Here is a 23144-nt window from a genome sequence, read left to right as displayed (position 1 = left end):
GCAGTTAGATGAAAGTATCACTTGAAAAGCAGCCGAGTTGTGATTTATGATTACATAGACTTATCATTTGGGATTCCCCAGTGGCTCAGGGGTAAAGAATCCATCTACAATACAGCAGTCATAGGAGGTGCTAGTTCGATCCGTGGTTTGGGAAAATCCCCTGGAGAAAGGCATGGCAACCCATTCCAATATTCTTTCCAGAAAATCCCGTAGACAGAGGAAACTGGCAGTCCTAGTCCATAGGGTCCCAAAGAGTTAGAAACAAGTGAAGCTACTGAGCACTCAATCTTATCATTTAGGGCTCTCAGTCCTCACACTACATGAATGATCATAGTATTCTCAAGAAAATCAAATCTGTAATGGGTATAAGAAGTTCTTCTGAAAATGAAGATTTTTCCCCCTATATTGCTGCTCATTCATTGATTGATTACAAAATATTTATTGAATACCTATTTTGTACCAAGAATTAACTTAGAAACTTACGGGTATAAGTATACATAGAAATAGTCTTTTCCCTCAAAGAACTTGTCATTGTGCAAAGGACAAAAAATATGCAAATAATTAGATATAAGACATTTGGAATGAAATTTAAGTAAGCCGGATCTTCAGTTCAGTTCAGTTTAGTCGCTCAATCGTGTCCGACTATTTGTGACCCCATGAATTGCAGCATGCTAGGCCTCCCTGTCCATCACCAACTCCCCAGGTTCACTCAAATCCATATCCATCAAGTCAATGATGCCATCCAGCCCTCTCATCCTGTCGTCCCCTTCTCCTCCTGCCCCCAATCCCTCAAAGAATCAGGGTCTTTTCTAATGGGTCAACTCTTGGCATGGGGTAGCCAAAGTATTGGAGCTTCAGCTTCAACATCAGTCCTTCCAATAGACACACAGGACTGATTTCCTTTAGAGTGGGCTGGATGGATCTCTTTGCAGTCCAAGGGACTCTCAAGAGTCTTCTCACACACCACAGTTCAAAAGCATCAATTCTTCAGCACTCAGCTTTCTTCACAGTCCAACTCTCACATCCATACATGACCACTGGAAAAAAACATAGCCTTGACTAGATGGACCTTTGTTGGCAAAATAATGTCTCTGCTTTTGAATATGCTATCTAGGTTGGTCATAACTTTCCTTCCAAGGAGTAAGTGTCTTTTAATTTCATGGCTGCAATCACCATCTGTGGTGATTTTAGAGTCCCAAAAAATAAAGTCAGCCACTCTTTCCACTGTTCCCCCATCTATTTCCCATGAACAGATGGGACCGGATGCCATGATGTTCGGTTTCTGAATGTTGAGCTTTAGGCCAACTTTTTCAATCTCCTCTTTCACTTTCATCAATAAGCTTTTTTGTTCCTCTTCACTTTCTGCCATAAGGGTGGTGTCATCTGCATATCTGAGGTTATTGATATTTCTACAGGCAATCTTGATTCCGGCTTGGGCTTCTTCCACCCCAGCGTTTCTCATGATGTACTCTGCATATAAGTTAAATAAACAGGGTGACAATATTCAGCCTTGGCATACTTCTTTTACTATCTAGAACCAGTCTGTTGTTCCACGTCCAGTTCTAATGGTTGCTCCTGACCTGCATATAGCTTTCTCAAGAGGCAGGTCATGTGGTCTGGTATTCTCATCTCTTTCAGAATTTTCCACAGTTTATTGTGATCCACACAGTCAAAGGCTTTGGCATAGTCAGTAAAGCAGAAATAGATGTTTTTCTGGAACTCTCTTGCTTTTTCTTGATCCAGCGGATGTTGGCAATTTGATCTCTGGTTCCTATGCCTTTTCTAAAACCAGTTTGAACATCTGGAAGTTCACGGTTCACATATTGCTGAAGCCTGGCTTGGAGAATTTTGAGCATTACTTTACTAGCATGTGAGATGAATGCAATTGTGTGGTAGTTTGAGCATTCTTTTCACAGCTATTTGTAAGGCCTCCCCAGACAGCCATTTTGCTTTTTTGCATTTCTTTTCCAAGGGGATGGTCTTGATCCCTGTCTCCTGTACAATGTCACGAACCTCATTCCATAATTCATCAGGCACTCTATCTATCAGATCTAGGCCCTTAAATCTATTTCTCATTTCCACTGTATAATCATAAGGGATTTGATTTAGGTCATACCTGAATGGTCTAGCGGTTTTCCCTACTTTCTTCAATTTGAGTCTGAATTTGGTAATAAGGAGTTCATGATCTGAGCCACAGTCAGCTCCTGGTCTTTTTTTGTTGACTGTATAGAGCTTCTCCATCTTTGGCTGCAAGGAATATAATCAATCTGATTTCGGTGTTGACCATCTGGTGATGTCCATGTATAGAGTCTTCTCTTGTGTTGTTGGAAGAGGGTGTTTGCTATGACCAGTGGGTTCTCTTGGCAAAACTCTATTAGCCTTTGCCCTGCTTCATTCCGCATTCCAAGGCCAAATTTGCCTGTTACTCCAGGTGTTTCTTGACTTCCTACTTTTGCATTCCAGGCCCCTATAATGAAAAGGACATCTTTTTTGGGTGTTAGTTCTTAAAGGTCTTGTAGGTCTTCATAGAACCATTCATCTTCAGCTTCTTCAGTGTTACTGTTTGCGGCATAGACTTGGATTACTGTGATATTGAATGGTTTGCCTTGGAAATGAACAAAGATCATTCTGTCATTTTTGAGATTGCATCCAAGTACTGCATTTTGAACTCTTTTGTTGACCATGATGGCTACTCCATTTCTTCTAAGGGATTCCTGCCCGCAGTAGTAGATATAATGGTCATCTTAATTAAATTCACCCATTCCTGTCCATTTTAGTTTGCTGATTCCTAGAATGTCAACCTTGACTCTTGCCATCTCCAATTTGCCTTGATTCATGGACCTAACACTCCAGGTTCCTATGCAATACTGCTCTTTACAACATCGGACCTTGCTTCTATCACCAGTCACATCCACAGCTGGGTATTGTTTTTGCTTTGGCTCCATCTCTTCATTCTTTCTGGAGTTATTTCTCCACTGATCTCCAGTAGCATATTGGGCACCTACAGACCTGGGGAGTTCCTCTTTCAGTATCCTATCATTTTGCCTTTTCATACTGTTCATGGGGTTCTCAAGGCAAGAATACTGAAGTGGTTTGCCATTCTCTTGTCCAGTGGACCACATTCTGTCAGAACTCTCCACCATGACCCGCTCGTCTTGGGTAGCTGATCTTACTGGATCGTAAAGCAGGGATACACCATTTCCAACTGGGTATCACTCAAGAGATGATACTTATATTGACCTCTGAAGAAAAATAGAATATTGATATGTGGTAAGAGGAGTATTAGGAAAAAGAAAAATTACTAAAGGATAAAGAATAACATACAAAATGGCTCAGAGGTAAGAAATAACTCTCCACGTACATGGAAGAGTAGCAGTCCAATACATACGTAAGTCACAAGGGCTTGAAGGATGAACTGAAACGTGTCTGAAAGATAACATGGTACAATATTCATGGAGGTCCTTGAACTGTAAAATAAAGATTTTGGAACTTACTGTATAAATAATGGGAGTCATTGGTATTTATTTAGCAGAGAAATGATGTAGAAGCCTCTTGTTTCATCTTTTTTTTTTTTTTAATCACACCTGCTGCTCTCTGTGTTTATAGTACCCTCCCATGGTAGTCCTTGCAAACTCTGATTCACTTATTTGGTAAAATCCATAAGTTATCTTGGTTCACCTCTAATGGAAGGTGTTTCAACTCTTCTGTTAAACTTCTCTCAGAATACTTTACACACTTTTGCTATCTTTCTTCCTTAAGTTCAGACTAGTCAGACTTTATTTTGGGGGGCTCCAAAATCACTGCAGATGGTGATTGAAGCAATGAAATTAAAAGACGCTTACTCCTTGGAAGAAAAGTTATGAACAACCTAGGTAGCATATTCAAAAGCAGAGACATTATTTTGCCGACTAAGGTCCTTCTAGTCAAGGCTATGTTTTTTCCAGTAGTCAGGTATGGATGTGAGTGTTGGACTGTGAAGAAGGCTGAGCACTGAAGAATTGATGCTTTTGAATTGTGGTATTGAAAAAGACTCCTGAGAGTCCCTTGGACTGCAAGGAGATCCAACCAGTCCATTCTGAAGGAGATCAGCCCTGGGTTTTCTTTGGAAGGAATGATGCTAAAGCTGAAGCTCCAGTACTTTGGCCACCTCATGGGAAGAGTTGACTCATTGGAAAAGACTCTGATGCTGGGAGGGATTGGGGGCAGGAGGAGAAGGGGACGACCGAGGATGAGATGGCTGGATGGCATCACTGACTCAATGGATGCGAGTCTGAGTGAACTCTGGGAGTTGGTGATGGACAGGGAGGCCTTTCGTGCTGCGATTCATGGGGTCGCAAAGAGTCGGACACGACTGAGCGAATGAACTGAACTGAACTGAACTGAACTGATACATCTTTTTATGATTCTTGTATAAGAAGCATCTCTTCTGATCTGCTTCCTTTTCTTGCCTTGAACTCAGGAAGAATGTATCATTGGTCTTTTATCCCCATTGTCTTTCTAGCATGTTGCTAACAAGGGGCTTAATAAATTTTAGCTAACTGAATGCTCAGGACTGTGTCTTGGTAAGAAAATTTTGTCATTGACAAAGACAGTACCCTGAATATGACAACAGAATAGAATTAGAGATAATAACTAGATGGTCACTATAATGGGGGATCTCAAGAGGATAAACTAAGATGAAAAGATAAATGGAAAAAAAGATACCAAAGAGGGAAAGATGATTAGATGGGACAGAGATATGCAAACTGATTTGAAGATGATGCTAGCTAACTTGGGGAAAGGTTACATGTTATCAAGCATTGAGTTGATCTTGCTAAAGGAAAATAAGAGTTCTCTTTTTGAAGGATTGTAGTTGATACATCTATTCAGGCATTATTTTTTTAATGTCTAGAAACCATAACCATTCCCCCTGAAAACAGAAATGTGGGCTGCTATCTATTTTGTCTAAAAAAAAATGAAGACATTATCCCTAAGCTAGTTTGAGTTGTAACACTATAGTTCATAACAGTGAGGGGAAAAAAAAAAATCAAACTAGAGATAAATGTACATCTCATCCTGTTTCTTAGAAAGAAGTGATATCTAATATTCCCCATTAATCTTTAAGATTTGGTGTTCAAAAGTTCAAGTTCTATTTAAATCTTACTCAGCTGATTCAAAATTAATTATGTTATTTCTCTCTTGCTTTTCTACAGTATGCTGTCTGGCTAGTCCTCTGGGTTACGTGGAATGTGTTTGTTATCTGCTTCTATTTGGAGGCTGGGGACCTCTCAAAGGTAATTTGCCATCTGATTTGCCTGAGTCATCAGTTGTGTGTTAACAAGCCTCTTCCTAAGTAAGGCAGGCTTACCCTGCTTTTGTCACTTAGATGCACCTCATACGAAGGTAAATCAAAAGCTGTCCTCATCTATCTCTCTGCATTTCTACAATCAAAGAAATATTTCAGTGTGTCACAAAAATTCCATTTATTACTTTAAGCAAGCTAAAGTAAAATACTGATTACTACAATAAGAATGTGTACTTTTAAAACATTGACTCATGAGTGAGTTCTGAAGCAGAGTAGGCATTTTATCAAAAGTAAGATCTTGAAGGTTTTCTGAAATCACTTAGTTTGCTTATTATTCTGCTGAAGACTTACCTAATTAGACCCCAATAGCAATGTAATAATTCAAATAATTAATGAGTTTTAGTTGAATAAGACTGTTACCAGAGGGATATAATTTATCACATAAATGAATGAAATAGATATTTGGTTCTAAAACAGTCTCGGAAAGACTTAAAATACTTATATTTTCATCCAGGTTTCATTTTGTGCTGTACTTCTATGAGTGTGTGTATGTTTCTATATTTGCATGTGTGTCTTGCTATTATATTTCTAACATAAATGCCTTTACGATTGAAATAGTGCAGTTTGTACATCTCCAAAACCATCATCCTTCTTCTATTGAATGCAGTTAACAGCAAATAAGTCAAATAAGATCATCCATTCAAAACAGTAGCAAATCCTACTTGAGACACTGGAGAGAGTTGTAAACTTGTAAATTTTCATAATTATTTTAAAAGAGATTATAAAAATGTTCTTTTACCTCTCTATTGCTTAGAGCAGAAAGATGATGCAAAGATGTTGACACTTTTAAAACCCAGAGATGACAACCTGCTTTAAAAGGCTAAAAGAGCTGAAAGTGGCCAGGAACTCTGTTCACAGGGCTAGATAGCTTGATGCGTGGGGGATGGGGTCATGGTAATTCCCATTTCTAATCTCGCATACAGGCACTTCACAAAGCTCTTTGAGCATTTTCAAGTCTGTTTGTTTATTATTTAACTATGATCCTGAGTATAAATAATCTTGATTTTTTTTTTTTATGAAAGCAAATGATGAAAGATAAGAGGGTGACACTATCATATGAGATAGACCCCAGGCTTCTGGAACCTGTAGTTTTAGGATCACGTTTAGGACGAGTTCTCACTGGGACCCTCTGCTGTATCTGCCCTGGTGGATGGCGTTTGTGGGATTCTTACCAGGCATCATACTCCACACTCCTGGCAGCAGGCGGGCCTTTCCTGAACATGTCGTGACCAATGAAAACGAATTATTCAGGTGACTCTCAGAAGGACACTTAATTTTCTGCTTAAAGTTCACATTTCTTTCAGGCCAGAAAAGCATGCATGCTTCCCAGGACTTGAATTCCTTGCCCAATTTATACACATTGCTGTAAAATGTAATTTCTTCAAAGAGATTCCTCACTAAAATGACTTTCAATGACATTTTCAATGAAATAATCACCTTAATCATTGGAAGACAGGTAGTTAGGCGTATTGGCTAAGCAAGATGATCTCGCAGATTTGAGAGTTTGTTTAATATTAATAAAGGAGAGGTTTGAACCAGGCTGGCTGCACAAATGTTCTGTAATTTTGCTTCCCACTCCACATGATGACTGTAGGCACTGGATAAAGCTTGTGATCTCATGACCTTGGACGTGGGCATTGGAATTGAAGTGAGGGTATATCCTAAAACAGCATTCGAGAAAGTTGAAACCCAAGTTATTAAGAATTCTGCTAACGCATACAGGCAGGTAACAGCTGTCCTTGGCAGTGAAGCAGTTAATAATATTTCTTTTTCTTTTCATCTTATAAACCAAGGCTAGACTCTGCAGAGCACATGAAAATTTAATAATTTCCTTTTAACAAATAATCTAAAGGAAAACTATAAAGGGCACAGTTATATTGTTATCTGTACTGAGTTTTTCCTCCCTTTTCCTGCTCAAAGGGTTTGAGAAAGATGTATTTATGCCATTTAATTCTTTAGCTTCTGCAACTGCCTCACATTCTTCAAGTAATAGAGTGCCAGAAGGAAGCAATGGTGATTGAAAAATGTACAGATATATGAAAGCTCAAAAATGGGGCTCCTGAAACTGCTGATAATACTTAGGTTACAGAATATAAATGGCTTTATTCCTTCACCTCCCCCCAAAAACTGTTTGACCATATGAATGGGTCAGATTGTTTGAGGCTGAAAGACAAACATGAGAAATAAAATCAGGGAGGACATTCTGTGGTCTTTATGTATGTGAGAGAGTGTGTTTATTTCCATAAAGCATTTTGTAAAGGAGTTAATTCTTCATAATGAATATTGACAAGAAATAATACAAAGTAGTACAGTATTAAGACAAACTCGAGTTACCCATTAGAGTTTAGAATTTTGTGTGTTCTTATTCCAGTGTCTTTTCTACTTTTTATGCTAAACTCTCTGCCATGTACTTATGAGAGAAACAGATATTAGTGTCATTAATGAATACCTTCAGGAATGAAATGACTTAATTATAATAATATGATACACACGGCTGAATGGGTTGATCTTCTGTTTTCTTTGTATCCATAATTATATAGACAATATTTTTCCCATCAAAAATTCTGTGTAAATCCAACATCATTATTACAATATGAATTAATATATTTTTATTATTATCCCCATGAGATATAAGCAAAAATAAAATGAATCAATCAGAGAAAGTTCTTTTTAAAAATTTTATCTCAATGATATTAATAAAACATTGTAAATGTCATATAAACCAACACTTAATATGGTAGGAACAAATAAACATATAGCTTACATAAAAACCATTTCTAAACATTTACGTTGTATAATAACTGATTTCCACACTATTTATATTAATGGTTTAGGTATTAGTGTTGTGACTAAATATTCTGAGGGCTTCCCTGGTGGCTCAGATGGTAAAGCATCTGCCTGCAATGCAGGAGACCCAGGTTTGATCCCTGGGTCTTGAAGATCCCTTGGAAAAGGAAATGCCAACCCCCTGGGAAAGTCCCAAGGACAGAGAAGCCTGGCAGGCTACAGTCCATGGGGTCACAAAGAGTCAGACACAACTCAGAGACTAAACCGCCACCAAATATTCTGAAACACCATACAATTTGTTACTTCCTAGGATGATATTTTAATATATGCTCTATTAATGAGACAGAGATGGCATTAATTTTTAACCTAAAATGTTTGCTAACTTTGTAGGCAACTGCCTTTGAGCATTAAATGTGACCTGGACTATTAGACTAATAGTTTGGTGAATTCCTCAGGTAGCTTAGTCTGATTATTTTATGGGATTATTTTGGTCAGTTGTGATTTTCTTGCTCACATGTCAAATAGAAATGGAACTAATTCCAGTTGTTAACCAAATTGAGTTATTTTGAAGAAAGAGATCTGCTATTCTATAGTTAACTTCAAAGTGCCTTGTTAGAAGGAAAACACATAATATGTGTTCACTTACTAGCTTCATCACCTGGGAAAATGAAATTTATGAAATGATTTTCAAATAGTTATACTCAGGAAAACAATATTAGTGCTCTTCTGATACCTGCAAAGAAAACTGTATTCTGTTGGATGTGTCACAGTTATAAATTATTCTTAGGCTGAAATTATATCTTAACACTTTTATTTATGTGACTATCTTGAGATCTCAGTTTCTATTTTGGTCGTTTATGGGCACCAGCAGTGAAAGATAAACCGTTTATCTTTAGAAATAAAATAATTTACTTACAGATCATGAAATGTAACCAAAGGATTATTTCACACTTAAAACAATCTGATTTGTTTGTATTTAGCCCTTTGATAATATGGATGCAGGTATATATCTCATGTTTCATTATATTACCAGAAACTTCTCTTGTTAGACATGACCAAAGCAATAAATTATACTTAATGAATGCTTTTAATCAGCAGTGTCTAGAAAGCTGTAATGTTTTAGTAATTCTGATCGTTGCTTTTGCTATTTAGGTATAAATTTTCATTTAAAATGTCGATATATAAAAAAGCTATGTAAAAATATGGCCTATTTAAGCTTTGAAGAATAAAATTGCACTCCTGCAAACAAAAGCTATGGGAAGAGAATAAAACCTGTCATATACTGTAGGCAATAGGGAACAAATCCTAAAAACCAGTTGCAAGTGCTCTGTGAAATGAAGTGCTATTGCATCAATCCCAGGTTTATTCCTTTTATTAAAAAATGAATTATTCATTTAAAGAGGTATCTGATATTTGGATATTTTCTGCTGAATGAAATCAATGCTTGTATCAAGATTTGCTTTTACAATTTCATATGGGAAAAGGTGGTATGGAGAGTCTCATAATTATTTTTTAATTTGAATTAATGATATTCAAAAAGTAAAATACCTGTTCAGTTACTAATAAAACAAGAATACCTCTGCTAACTGATTTAAGACTAAGTTTAATAAATATCAAGATGACAGTTAATTGGATTCATATTTTTATCTTGCTTTTCTTAAAATGCATACAGTCTAAGAAATCGTGAATTAAAATGAAATATAAAAATTATTTCCCAAATCATCACAATAGATTTTGCTTTTAGATGTAGGATAAATGTCCTACATGTTATCAAGAATTGCATATAGTATAATTTTCGCCCAAATAGAAATGAACTAGCTGCCTCTGTTCTCTTGTTTCCTATTGTAATTCAGTAAATTAAACTGCTTACTTTCCTAGTTCCACAATTCTCTTTTGTTTGCTTACTCGTTCCACTTCCTTTTAAGGCCCTAAAGCAAGGAATAAGGTCTTCGGATCTTTCTCCTTCTCTGTTTACTTTCTTTCACTTGAAAATGCAATTTACTGTCTTAATTTAAAGTATCATCTCTACACATATATCTGCCAGATCTGTATCTTCAGTCCTGACCTTGTTGCTAAGTTAAGGTCCCACATCTCCAACTTTCTGCTTGTGTCATGTCAATTCCATTGTCACCTTAAATTCAACATGTCCCAAAGGATTATCATCATCCCCCCCAAAATCCGACTTCCTTAATTCACTTCTTACTCGGAGAAGAAAAGAAAAGAAAATTGTTTTCCAAAATATGAATAAAAGAGGAAATGAATTGTTTTGTGTTGGGAGGGCTACAGCAATCTTTTTAGATTGACCATGAGATGAAGCAAGAAGTGCATGTTATTATTCTTCATATAGTCTTTTTGTGTGTGTGTGTGTGTGTGTGTGTGTATTGTAAACTTTGGACAATAACAATTCAAAAACAGTAGAGGGGTGCTGATGGAATGATACTTTGTATTAGTAACTGCCCCTAAAGAGATCAATTGACCTTTAGAAGATGCTATATTCTCTGGGGGCATTTGCTAATTCTGGCTGGGGTAGAAGTGCTGAGTTCAGGCTTCAAACCCATAGAAGGCTGTTTCTGGACTGTGTATAAATCAGCACAGCTTTAAAGGAGAGGACCTCAAGCACATGATCAATTTTCTTCTTGTCAGAAAAAACAATTTTCTTCTTTTCAGGCAATAAGAACTAAGATAATCCATTAGTAGCAAACATTCAATAACAAATTCCTGTGCGATGATGTTCTTATTTGTTCATGGAACATGCTTTGCATTTACAGATTAGATTACCTTTAAGCAGAGCACGGAGAAGTTCCCTGGTTTCTGACTTCCTTTTAAGCAGGAATCCCAGTGTAGATTGTGATGTGTGTACATATGAAGATTTATTACTTAACACTGACTCTACCCAAGGTGTCAAGTGAAGCAAAAAACTGGATTATCAAGAGCTCTGGTGAGAATTTATACTTAACTTCATTTTTAATACCCAAAGTATATATATTCATTTTATGGCAAAATTCTTTCCAAAACCTCCCTGTATCTTTGTCCGTGGTTGAGATGACTAGACCATGAAAGGCCCTATATCTAATACTACTTCATTTGCATATTTATTTTAAAATTATAATTGAATTTCTAGAAGATGAGGAGCCTTATTCCCAGGGTATTGAAAAACTTATATGCTCCATGAGGCTCTCACTGAGAGCTACAAAAATATCTGAGAATTCCCACTTGGATTTCTACCGTCTTTACTCTTGTGGTTAAAACAATGTAAACCATTTCACAATTCTACCATTTTTTCTAATATCTGAGTTGCTTTTTGTTTCTCTGCAAGAACTAGATGGCTATATGGTTTTGATGGCTCCAGGAAGTTAACTGTTCTCATTTGTACTTCCTTACTTCGATGTCATTCCTCTTCAAGGCAAGAAGGATATCCCTGATTCACTAGGTGAAGTTTCCAAATGTTAAGTATGAAAAATAAAAGCACAGAGATTAATATTTCAAGATAGTATCCTGCTGGAAATAAAAGAAAGCAGATACAAATGTGGTCTAAGCAAGTGCCATTCTGTTTGTCTCAAAGCCTAATTAGAGATCATTCTAGAACATCAATTTTTATTCTATGCCAAATTAAAGCAACTCTGCTTTTTATAGATTTATTATTCACAGAGCCATGTAAAAAAGAAAAGAACATGCTTCCATTAAGAGTTCTAAGTCTTTACATTTAGAAATATTTAAAGTTAAAAAAAAAAAAAAGAAAACAACTGTATATTTTTTAAACCCTGGAATAACTTGTCTAGATTAGAATGACCTCATATGAAGTGGGCTCTCAGATCCTAAAGAAGTGACAGAATTGATTTGAGAATTATGTCCAGTTCAGCATGGTGCACACCAGCCCCTCATGTGCTCCCAGTCTGTGATAACCTTATCAAAGTCCCCTGATTCACTGTAAACCATCATCCTAACATAACCCTTGGAACACATTTGGCAGCTAAATTGGGATTGACGGTTGCCAAATTAGCTTTGGAGGGCAGAATGTCAATCGCTTTGTCTGTGAATTCACTCAGGGACAATGGATGCTTTGATGAACTGTGGGAAATTATATAAAAACACAACTCAAAGGATATTAAATAGTGAAATAAATCAATTTTTTCTGCTTCTAGCATCCAAGGTTATTGGCCAGAGAGAGCAATAAGTGACTATTTTCCATGCCTTTCATATGGTAACAAATCTTCTCTATTCTGTCCTGTAGTTACAATTTACATGGAAAAGGCAGTTGAAGTTTTGGCTTGTAGTTCAGTTCACTACAGGTAACCAGCAAGCAATGTTTGGTAAACACTGTTATTAAATGTAAAGCAATATGAAGAAAGTAAGACTATTTAATAAATCTGTACTGTTTGAGAACTGCATGAAGAAATTTTGAAATATTGAAGTTGCTTTTCATTCCAACATAGCACTCAAAGTGTTACTCCCGCTCTTCCTCTTTATAGATTTGTTTTCCACACTTAAAAAAGCAAAATGTGTATACAGCCTGATGCATCCAGAAAAACAGCTTAGAAGGGTAAAAAGAGGAGGATGATTCACTAATAAACAGCCATTTATAGAGTTATAATTAGATTTTTTTTCCCTTCATTAGCACGTGTAACCTGCTAGAGGAATGCATCTAATGGTAATTGGAGGACTTTAGGGTTTTCACACTCACAGGTAGTGTAATATATAAAACTGAAGTAATTAAGAGATATTTCAAAAAATGTCACATATTTCATAGTGCAAAAACTAGGCATTTTGTAGTGAAGTAGCTGCTGATACTGTAAAGACACTCTGTCCCTTTTCCACTCTGCCAGAAAAACCTCTAGTGACAGGTCCTCAAATCTTGTATTTGATGAATCACAAGTGAGAATGAGTTTGGTGCTCTCAATTAGTCCCAAGAGGGGAACCAATATCTCACAATTTGGCACACTCAACAATTGCTCTTGAAGAGAGCTGCAGCTAGCCGGATACTCCAAGGGGCTGCGGCCCTCCTGGGGGTGGGCCCAGTACAACAGATTCAGCAGGCAGCCTGCAGCTTGGATGGACTCAAACTTTTGCACTGGATTTTATGAGCACTGAAATTAATCCATTAAGCATTTTGTATATCCAGACCCCCTTCTACTCACTTTTAAAAGCGTTTGTATTGTATGTTAACTGTGGCGTCATAGTGTGAGGCGTAATGAGTCCAATTCTTCTTGTCCTCTTGCTTCCTGTTTCTTTCTTCTCAATAGAAAAAAAGCTGAGTTTATTATTACCAAATAGCCAAATAATTAGGACTGCTGGGTCTTTTTTTCCTCCTAAGTTATTCTTCAGAAAATGTAAAGCCAGAAGCACAGCTTTGAAAGCAAAGATAGCAGAATATTATCTAATGAATGGGAATGAATACTGTAAAAACCATAAGGAATTAATGGCTTATGAAATAATGATGAGAGCACTTCACTGCAGTCTGCTAACCTTGGAAAGATGGGCCCTCAGTCTATGACTCATTCCGCCGTTTATTAAGAATGCATTGAGAACAGGATTCTTTCAGAAAAGTGAGAAAGGAAAAAAAGTAAACATGTCATAAATGTGATCTATCAGAGTTATAACACTTTCTGAGTTTAGATCTCTTTGCTGGTTGTAAGCATGTTATTTTCTAAATGATCCCATCCTTTTGAGCATTGCATAAGATCAAATCTCTCTACAGGGGCAAAAGTGTCATGATCCCATTTGGAAAACATTATCAAATAGTAAAGTGAAAAAAAAAATGAAGCACAAACTCTAGTATTTTCCCTGATAACTATGGAATTACTAAATCTGAAGACATATGAAGATTGAAAAAGGAGGGGAAGAAGATAATTGCATATTTAACAAAGGAGAAACTGAAATTTATTGGTAGTGGCAAAGTAATGTAAATGATTATGTAAAGTATTATTAATGAAAGAAATTTGGCTTCAGTATTTCATATTTTCACAGAGTATTTTGCAATCTAAAATTTTTATTTGACCATGGTTCAGAACAAATTTCAAGTCATGCTCTCCTAGAATGTGTTGGAAGAAAAACAACATGAAAAGACAAGACTTGGAGTAGCATATGCAGGCAGGCAGTCCGTGACATCTCTCACCTCTCAAATCTCCAGGGTCTGTTGAATCTGCGTTTATTTTTCCTGCAGCTGTCCACTCACTAGAGAGTTGCCCTTCCAAGAGTGAGAAAAACCAGTCTTTCAGACTCACTAGAATTGCTGTCCTCGGGATTTTTAATGATTTTTTCTTTATCTTAACTGCTAAACTGCTTAAAAGAGAGGAAACTCAAGTTTACTTCAAGCTGAAATGAGGAAAAAACTTACATGTTTTAGAAAATATTTTAAAAATATGCTAATATGTATAAAAGACTTTGCGTTATTTTTTTCTGTATTTTCAGCATAAAACCTCAATTTAGGTTTCAAAATTACACACATCTAAATCACTGGCAAATATTATTCTGTACCATTATTCTATTTTTATCCAGCCTTTAGTTTAATTTCTATATCTTCTTAATATACTCCCCTTAAAATTAAATAATAGATTTTTATTAAAATATTTGAGTGTCACAGGTTGATTTTTCTATTTGAACTTGAAACAGTATAAATATAAAATAACTCATTTTTCTCAGCTTTCTGAAAATGTATGAGGTTGGGGCATTATTTTAAGCACAAAGAGACTTTGAATAAGCTAAGAATTATATGATCTAATTTCTATTTATGAAATGTCACCATGGATGTTGCAAAAATACTCTGTAAGAGGACAAGAGTGGCAAAATGGAAATCAGTTTGGATACTTTTACATGTAAGTTGCAGATGCTTTTGGACTGGATTGGCAAGATACCAGTGGTGATAGTGGACATGTGTATGTGGGCGCCATTTAAGATGAGATCTAGTTGTGTTCTTGATATGATATGAGGTTAAGATAACAGGATTTGCTACAGCTCCTTTGCAGGGTGTAGGAAAAGAATGGTCAGTATTGGCTTTCAGGCTTGTAGTCTGAGCCATTTGGAGATTCTGGTATTTCCATTTATTGAGCTGGAAGCAGACAGAGGACAGATAGGAAAGGAGGAAGAATATGTGTAGAACCAGTTACTCTATTTTGTCCACATTATATCAGAACTTCCCACTAGACATCCTAAGTAAACAGTAAGATGTGAGTCTTGTACTCAAAAGAGGTACTGAATCATAGACATAAATTTGAGTCATCAGTATATAACTGAACTTTAAAGGCACAGGGAAGAATGAAATCTCTTAAAAAAGACAGAGAAAAGAAGAGAGCTAAACACTTAAAGACTGTTCTTCAGGGCTTTAAACTTCATAGCTCCAGCAGAGAAGGATCCAGAAAAAGAGACCAAGGGGAAATGGACTGTGAAGTAAGAAGTCAGGAGACTTTAGTGTCCTAGAGGTTAGGTTAAAAAAACAAGATGGAGGGAAGACAAATTGTGATAAGAATGAGGATTGAAAACTGAATATGAAATATGTAAAGATGGAAGCTACTCTTGACTTTGCATACAGTGATTTTGGTGGACAAATAGTAAAGAAAGCTTTATGAAAGGCTGTGAGGGCAGGAGTCAAAGACAGTAAAGCAACTGCTTCAAGGACTTTTGGCTATGAGAAGCAGAGAAATAGAGCTACAGCAAAAGAAACAGGGTGGTCTAGGGTTTGTTTGTGTTTATATGTTTTGTTGAGTGCAGATATTAGAGAGTATTTGTATTCCAGTGGAAACAGTCTACTGAGAGGGAGAAACTCATTGATGTAAGAGCTATCGTAAGTTCTTCAGCATCTGAGAGAAGACAGGATCCAGGGCTGAAGTGAAGGATTTGACCTTACATAGAACAGGGACAATGCATCCACTGCAAGGAGAAAATGTTAGCTGACAGGTATACATGCAGGCAATCTGGTAGATTTGGGGGTGAGACAGTAAATTCTCTTTTAATTGCTTCAGTATGCTTCAGTAAAATAAGAGGCATGAGTCATCGATTTGATTAGTAAAGGGGTAAGGAGTCAGGTTTTTAGAAAAAAGAGGAAAATGTATATGAATGGAGTGACCCAGGAAAATGGACTTACCATTGATTTTCTAATAATAGTGATACAGATATGCTGAGCCATCAGCATGGGTGAAAAGGGTTACTGATGACCTACAGAACTTATAGATGCCTGCTAGTTAAGGTTTAACAGCAGTGCTGTAAGCCAACACCCATCTGCCTGCAACTGTTACTGATTTAACACTGTGCTCTTTTGCACCAATTAAGCAAATGAGACTCAGAGAACTGACTACTTACTGAATAAGCTTTTTCAGCATCAGTTTTCTGTGTTCATTCTTTGCATCCGAGATTTTCTGTCATGTTTGTTTTTAAACAAGTTACTAGTAATTAAACAGCAAATTTAAAGTGTCCTAACATAGATACAAATTAGAAATTGGGACAACATGTTATGTGCAAAGATGTATTATATATATGTACATACACACACATCTATCTGAAAATATATATATATGGAAATACATATATAGGGAAAATATATATAGAGAAAATATATATATAGGGAAAATATCTGATAGCAACCTAAATATCCAACACTAAGAGAATATTTTAATGTTATGTATTACTTATATGTAGCTTATTTTACCATCTTCTCAAAATCAGAGAAATAATAATTCTAAAGTTATAATAATAAAGATATCCTGTAGGAAAGCATTTAACACAATGACGTGCAAGGCATCCTCTGAAAAGACTTCTGCTGGGTCCTCCCTGCTTCTGTGTGCCATACAGCCTCTTCTCCAGCCTGCTCCCTTCTCCTGTTCCTCAACCCTCCAGGCATATTTTTGTCTCAGTTCCTTATTCCATTGCATTTCCTCTGCCCAGAGCCTTGTTCCTCAGACTTTCTCATGGCCCACAGCTCCTTCTCTTCACAGACCTCCAGTTAAAGGCCACTTCTTCAAAAAGATCTTAAACTATTTTGCCTAAAATGACTCCTGCATTTCTCACACGGTTCCCTTTCTCCTAGTCACGGCACTTACCCTGCATGCATGCATGGTAAGTCACTTCGGTCGTGTCCAACTCTTTGTGACCCTAAGGACAGTAGCCCACCAGTTTCCTCTCTCCATGAGATTCTCCAGGCAAGAATACTGAAGTGGGTTGCCGTGCCCTCCTCCGGGGGATCTTCCTGACCCAGAGATTGAACCCACATCTCCTGTGGCTCCTGCATTGTAGGCAGATTCTTTATCACTGAGCCACTTGGGAAACCCAGCACTTATCATAGCCTGGCATTATTTCTTACATTTATTTGTTGACTTGTGTAATGTCTAAATCTCCTGTGACACCTGAGTATTCTAAGCACTGAGAATAGTGCCTATAGGTAACTCCTTATATATTTGTTACATATACAGGTTTACAAATGAATTAATTATAGGGATTAATTACATGAATAGTTAATTAACATGAACTAGTGAAGCAGTGCATTTTAATAAACCAAACTATGTAGAGATTTACTTTGAGATGTAGAGATCGACTTTGAGATCTACTTGTGCTCATATCTAAAGATTTCATTTCATTTAGGTATCAGTAACTAACCAAAAAGGATCAGCACAGACTCTACTACATAGCAGAGGAAGAATCAAGCCAGAAAAAAGCTGAGGGAGAAAAGATGAAAATTGGAAAAGTTGCTCCTCGTTCATACAGAATAACGATATGCTCCTTTAGCTTTATCCGTTCATGAGAAGATGTGGTTGATAACCATCATCTTCTCTAGGAAGTGAAAAGGATATAGAATTTAGAAAGAAAAAGACATTTTCTAAGTGAAGAAGCAGAGAAATTTCTGGTCAGAGTAAACACCTCTTTTCACAGAATATGACTGGCAGACCTCCATCAAGAACCTGATGACTCAAAAACTCTAACCTGTGACTGACTTGCATTTTATCTAGAGCTTAATCTCTAGGTTAAGCCTTTGCTTTCAGTTCAGATATAGACCCCTGAACGACACAATATGTGGGGCTGCCTGTGCATAGCTTATACTGCAGTATGAACGTAGGGTGTAAGAGAAGATTCTGATTGTAGGTAGCAGAGAAGGGCATACAAACAAACAAACAATTTTGTGATTGGAAGTATTTATGTAGGGAGGAACCTGTAGAGGAAGTGAGATTTCAGGGACCCCTAGTTGGAGACGTAACGCTACTTTAAAAGAAAAAAGGTACCAATTCACAACTCTGACTAAAATTGGCCCTGCTAAATCACAAATCATATGCCATATCCACTTCCATTTAGCCACACGCACACATGCAAAGCCATACAAAATGGTTTCTGTTTATCCAAGTGTGATTAAATGCGATTTGGAAAATGGTTTCTCAGTGAGATTATTGTAATACACGTGAGTCAACAACTTTTACAGTAAAGAACATAAGTTGTTTTTGAACCACTGTTTATCTTCTGGTTTGAATAATGCAAAATATTTTTATATTTAAAAAAGGGGGGACAAATGCTAAGCTCATAGCATGAAATATATTAGTACATTTAAATATTAAATATCTTCTCACAAGAATTAGCCCTGAATGTATGCACTATAGATTTCCTCAAAACATATTTAATTTGCTCCATATTTTCAAACTTAAGGTTTCTCTCTTTATTAAATCAGAGAACATGACAGGTATAAATGTTCTTATGTCAGTGCCTTTGTTTAAATTTATACCACATTTAAAACCCTTCCTCAAAACCGACTCCAACCTTTCCAAGGTAATACCAGGCAAATAATGAAATGCTTCTTAGAACCATGCTTTTTTTTATTTTAAATTATTTTTCTAATATTGTTGAGTATAATTTATCTTACTTTGAGTTTTAGTCTTTCATGGGAAAATGACATAAAAATCTATGCTATTAATGATGTTTGTTTTTATCTAGAGGTGTTCTAATTCGTAAGAGAAGACATGTCGCCCTTAGAATGGATCTATCTATCGGTTAAATTTGACCATGCTTCCCTACAAATTAACTTCTTGATCGACAAATTGTTCTCTGTGAAGGAACTTGGGTATTGTCAGCACTGTTGATGGATGTTTGCTAAACAGCATTATAATATGTCATTCATTTAATATGTGTTTCGGTTACAAATGAGCTTTCCTGATCTCTGTAGCCAGCAAAATGGTGCTTTAGCAAGAAATTTAATGTCAAGTCTTACAGATGGAAGAAATGGAGTATCACTGAAAACAGATTTCATTCAATGTCAGTTCAGTCTTTGAAATTAGATACTTTGAAACAATGTTTTGAAAATCTTCAGATCTTGCCATTTATCAATATTCTATCATTAAAATCCTTCCTTTCTTCTTTCTCCAGAATCCTTCCTGTCTTTAAACAAATATTTGTGAGCATCAATTATGTGCCCTAGACCCAAGGGTGAGGGCAGTGGGCAAATGAGACCCAGGTCAGCAGCTCATATTTTCTAAAGTCTAGCTGAGAAGATGGATACTTAAAATGTAATTGTAATGATATATGATGAGTATAATGACAAGCATGTACAAGATAGAAATGACTTCAGGACCTCACTGAAGTTCAGGGAAAGACTCATATCTCTTTCCACAAGACTCCAGTCTCTTTTCTTTTATGTATCTGGCATCTTGGTGCCGTTTGGAATCTCAAGAGAGAAGAACTAGGCTTAGCTGAACCCTGCCACACTTGTCAGCTACTCAGGGATCTGAATGATCTGAATCCCAGAGGCAAATGAAATTTTTAATTCTTTTGGACACCACCAATCACTGTAAGTTATACTCTCTAGAGGCACCCAGCTGGCCAGGCACATCAGGATCATTTTTCAGTTCATAACTGAAGCTGTTTGCACCAGCACAGACATCTTCCTCAACGCTGGAGATGGAAATAGTGAGGCAGCTGTGCAGCCCAGGGGATTGGAGTTCCGTTCAGTTAAAAATAAGGCCATCATGCTTGTCCAGCCAGGGGTAGGGAGGTAAGGCTGCTTCATAGGACTAAAAGCGCTTGGAAAGTCCTTTCCTGGAAAATGTGAAACCCTGAGTGAACCGGGCTACAGATGAGTCAACTCTGACTTTTCACAAGCTGCAGAGCAGGAATGCTTTACCCAATCTAGAAGGGTTACATCCCCATCCCCGTTCAGGTCAATTCTGGGGTGTAATGGAAAAGCTGAAGCCTCTGATCTAGCTCCCAGCATGATGCTGGAGTTGACACACAGATTCTACAGGGAAAGCAGTATCTCAGTTGTGAGACTGTTAGTTGCTCAGTCGTGTCCGACTCTTTGCCACCCCATTGACTGTAACCCACCAGGCTTCTCTGTCCATGGAATTCTCAAGGCAAGGACCCTGGAGTGGCTTGCCATTTCCTTCTCCCGGGTATCTTCTCAATCCAGGGATTGAACCCAGGTCTCCAGCACTGCAGGCAGATTCTTAACCATCTGAGCCACTGGGGAAGTTGCACCTAGAGGAAGTTCCTGATGCTCCAATAGGCGTAAGACCCAAACAATATAGCATTTATCAAAAATCTTCTTTTTGCTAGTGGAGGCTGAACTCAGGAGGTATAGATCTCTTCACCTTGACACTCAGACCTTCTTCCCCTCCCCTTCCTTTTCTCTCCCTGTTTTACTCTGTGTTCTCTCTTTCCAGCCTCATAGAATTTTATGTCAATGGCCCTGTGCCTGTCACTGGTCACTGGGCATTGGCTGGACTCACGCTGGTCTTCCCTGCCAGGTTTCCTGTCATTGTATCTCTGGGATCTAGGAATAGGACCTTGGCATATTAGTGCTCTGCTCTGAACCTCAAGAGAGCTGACCCTTTCAGGCTCCATGTTATCTGTCTTCTCTCTAAGTTAAGCCAATAGTACTCTTCAGATGAGGGTTTCCCTGGTGGCTCAGTAGTAAAGAATCTGCTTGCCAATGCAGGAGATGTGGGTTCAAACCGTGGTCAGGAAGGTCCCCTGGAGAAGGCAATGGCACCCCATTCCGGTACTCATGCCTGGAAAATCCCATGGATGGAGGAGCCTGGTAGGCTGCAGCCCATGGGGTTGCTAAGAGTCGGACATGACTGAGTGACTTCCCTTTCCCTTAAGACTGCTGGAAAATAGGCAAAAAGAAATAAGAATCCAGGTATTTCTTTTCCTCTTGGTGAGTGCCAGAGATTCCAGCCATGACCACATCTCCTCCGTGTCCTACTGATTGTTTTTGCTGCAGATCTAGATTCTAACAAGGGCCCCCAGTCAGGACGCCAGCAGTGCTGCCTGCTTCTCTCTCTCCACCCTAAGATCGGGGGTAGCTTGCTGCTGCGACTGCTAGTTTTGCTTTCCTTCGGTATTCGCCACTCAGCTTCTCCTTTCTGTCATCATGTATGTGGTCAATTCCCTGCTTCATAAATCCAGTTTCCAAAAATCTTAAAGTGCTTTCTTGTTTTATGATTGAACTCTAACCACTTGTATGGGTTTTATACGCAGTAAAGATTATGTCACAGCAGTTCAATGTAGGGAAAAAGGCAGGGTATTACTTGTAGCCTTGGGAGAAATCTAGGCGTATAGGAGCTTAGCTCTGATTGAAGAATCAGTATGGTACTTGATTATGATTTCTATCATGAGGAAAGACTTCTAAGAGAAGAGAGCATATCAGATGCCTTTTTGAAAAAGTCATCAAGAAATCCAGTGTTAGAGCTACAGTGTCATTTGCACATCAGGAAAAACATTATGAAAGGAACCTGGCTTATCTTTGTGAAATATTGTTGTTGCCCCATTATCTTGTAAAATCCAAATGTCCCCTATTAAAGTAATTTTTTCTGTTAACCTGACTTAAGTTTTAAAGAAAAAAAAAAAAAACAAAATTCGAGGATAAAAATGCCCCAGTTTCCACTAAGCTTACCAAGAGGAAGAGTGGAGGATGAGTTACTGAAGAGGAGAGAAAATTTTGATCTTCAATTTATATATCTTTTTGAAACTTTTTAAAATAGATTTTTACTACTTGCAATTACTACTTTTCTAACAGCATTGTAAGAAAGAAACCCTGAGAAATCAGCTGCATTGTTGGGAGATTAATATAAGGATGAACAGAAACCAGAGGAGCTACCGCAGCCTCCTGTGTCCCAGTGGCAGTGACGCAGCAGATATTTAGCTTTGTCTCCTCTGTGAGGACCTTCCTACTCTGTGTTCAGGGTTTCTCTGTGGCTCAGTGATAAAGAACCTGCCTGCCAATGCAGGAGACGCAGATTTGATCCCTGGGCCTAGAAGATCCCCCGGAGAAGGAAATGGCAACCCACTCCAGTATTATTGTTTGGGAAATCCATGGAGAGAGGAGCCTGGCGGGCCACAGTCCATAGGGTTGCAAGAGTCAGACACGACTTAGTGACTACACCACCACCACCACCATGCAACATATTTACAGCTATAATATGAGAGACTTTCACCCAGATGATGATACATTCCCCAGGGGCTACATTTCCTCTCCCCCTTCCTTACATATACATGTGACTGTATAAATAGTTTACACTAATGGAATACAAGCAGAAATAATGTGTGTTATTTCATGGACGTGAATTTTTTTTTTAAGAATCAATTATGCTGAAACAGGGTACTCAAAACTGGTGCACTGGGACAACCCTGAGGGATGGGACGGGGAGGAAGGTGGGAGGGGGGTTCAGGATGGGGGACACATGTTGATCCCACATGTTGATCCCCCATGGCTGATTCATGTCAGTGTATGGCAGAAACCACCACAATATTTTAAAGTAATTAGCCTCCAATTAAAATAAATTAATTAATTAAAAAGAAATATGCTATCTACCTCCTTTCTTCTACTCTCTGAGTGTGGACAAAATGATGAGCTCTTTGTGAGAATAGTGAAGCCCCAAGCTGGGATCCTGGTTCTTTGAATCACTATATGGGACAGTGATGCATTAAGTATCATTTGGGGGTTTCAGAGACCCTATTAAGAGGTCTGTGAACTAATAATTATTTTCACAATAACACTGAAGAAAATATGTGATGTTAGTAAATGTGACTTTTTGATATTGTAAAATTA

At 37.6% G+C, this 23144-nt stretch overlaps 1 protein-coding gene across 2 annotated transcripts in view; it reads left to right on the top strand.

Moving 5' to 3' along the window:
- NKAIN2 (Na+/K+ transporting ATPase interacting 2) overlaps positions 1-23144 on the top strand; it is a 1184738-nt gene that overhangs the window by 649983 nt on the left and 511611 nt on the right. For both annotated transcript variants that reach the window (XR_001296049.2, XM_005684494.3), the window contains exon 3: positions 5193-5273. Coding sequence is in view for 1 of the 2 variants with exons in the window: in XM_005684494.3 (XP_005684551.1) it covers positions 5193-5273 (81 nt within the window). In the remaining variant the exon portion in view is untranslated. The remainder of the gene's footprint in view (positions 1-5192; positions 5274-23144) is intronic.

Source organism: Capra hircus, chromosome 9 (genome assembly GCF_001704415.2).
Source record: "Capra hircus breed San Clemente chromosome 9, ASM170441v1, whole genome shotgun sequence".
NCBI classification, from domain to species: Eukaryota; Metazoa; Chordata; class Mammalia; order Artiodactyla; family Bovidae; genus Capra; species Capra hircus.
Note: the sequence above shows the minus strand (reverse complement) of the source record. Positions and strands in the feature narration are given on the sequence as shown.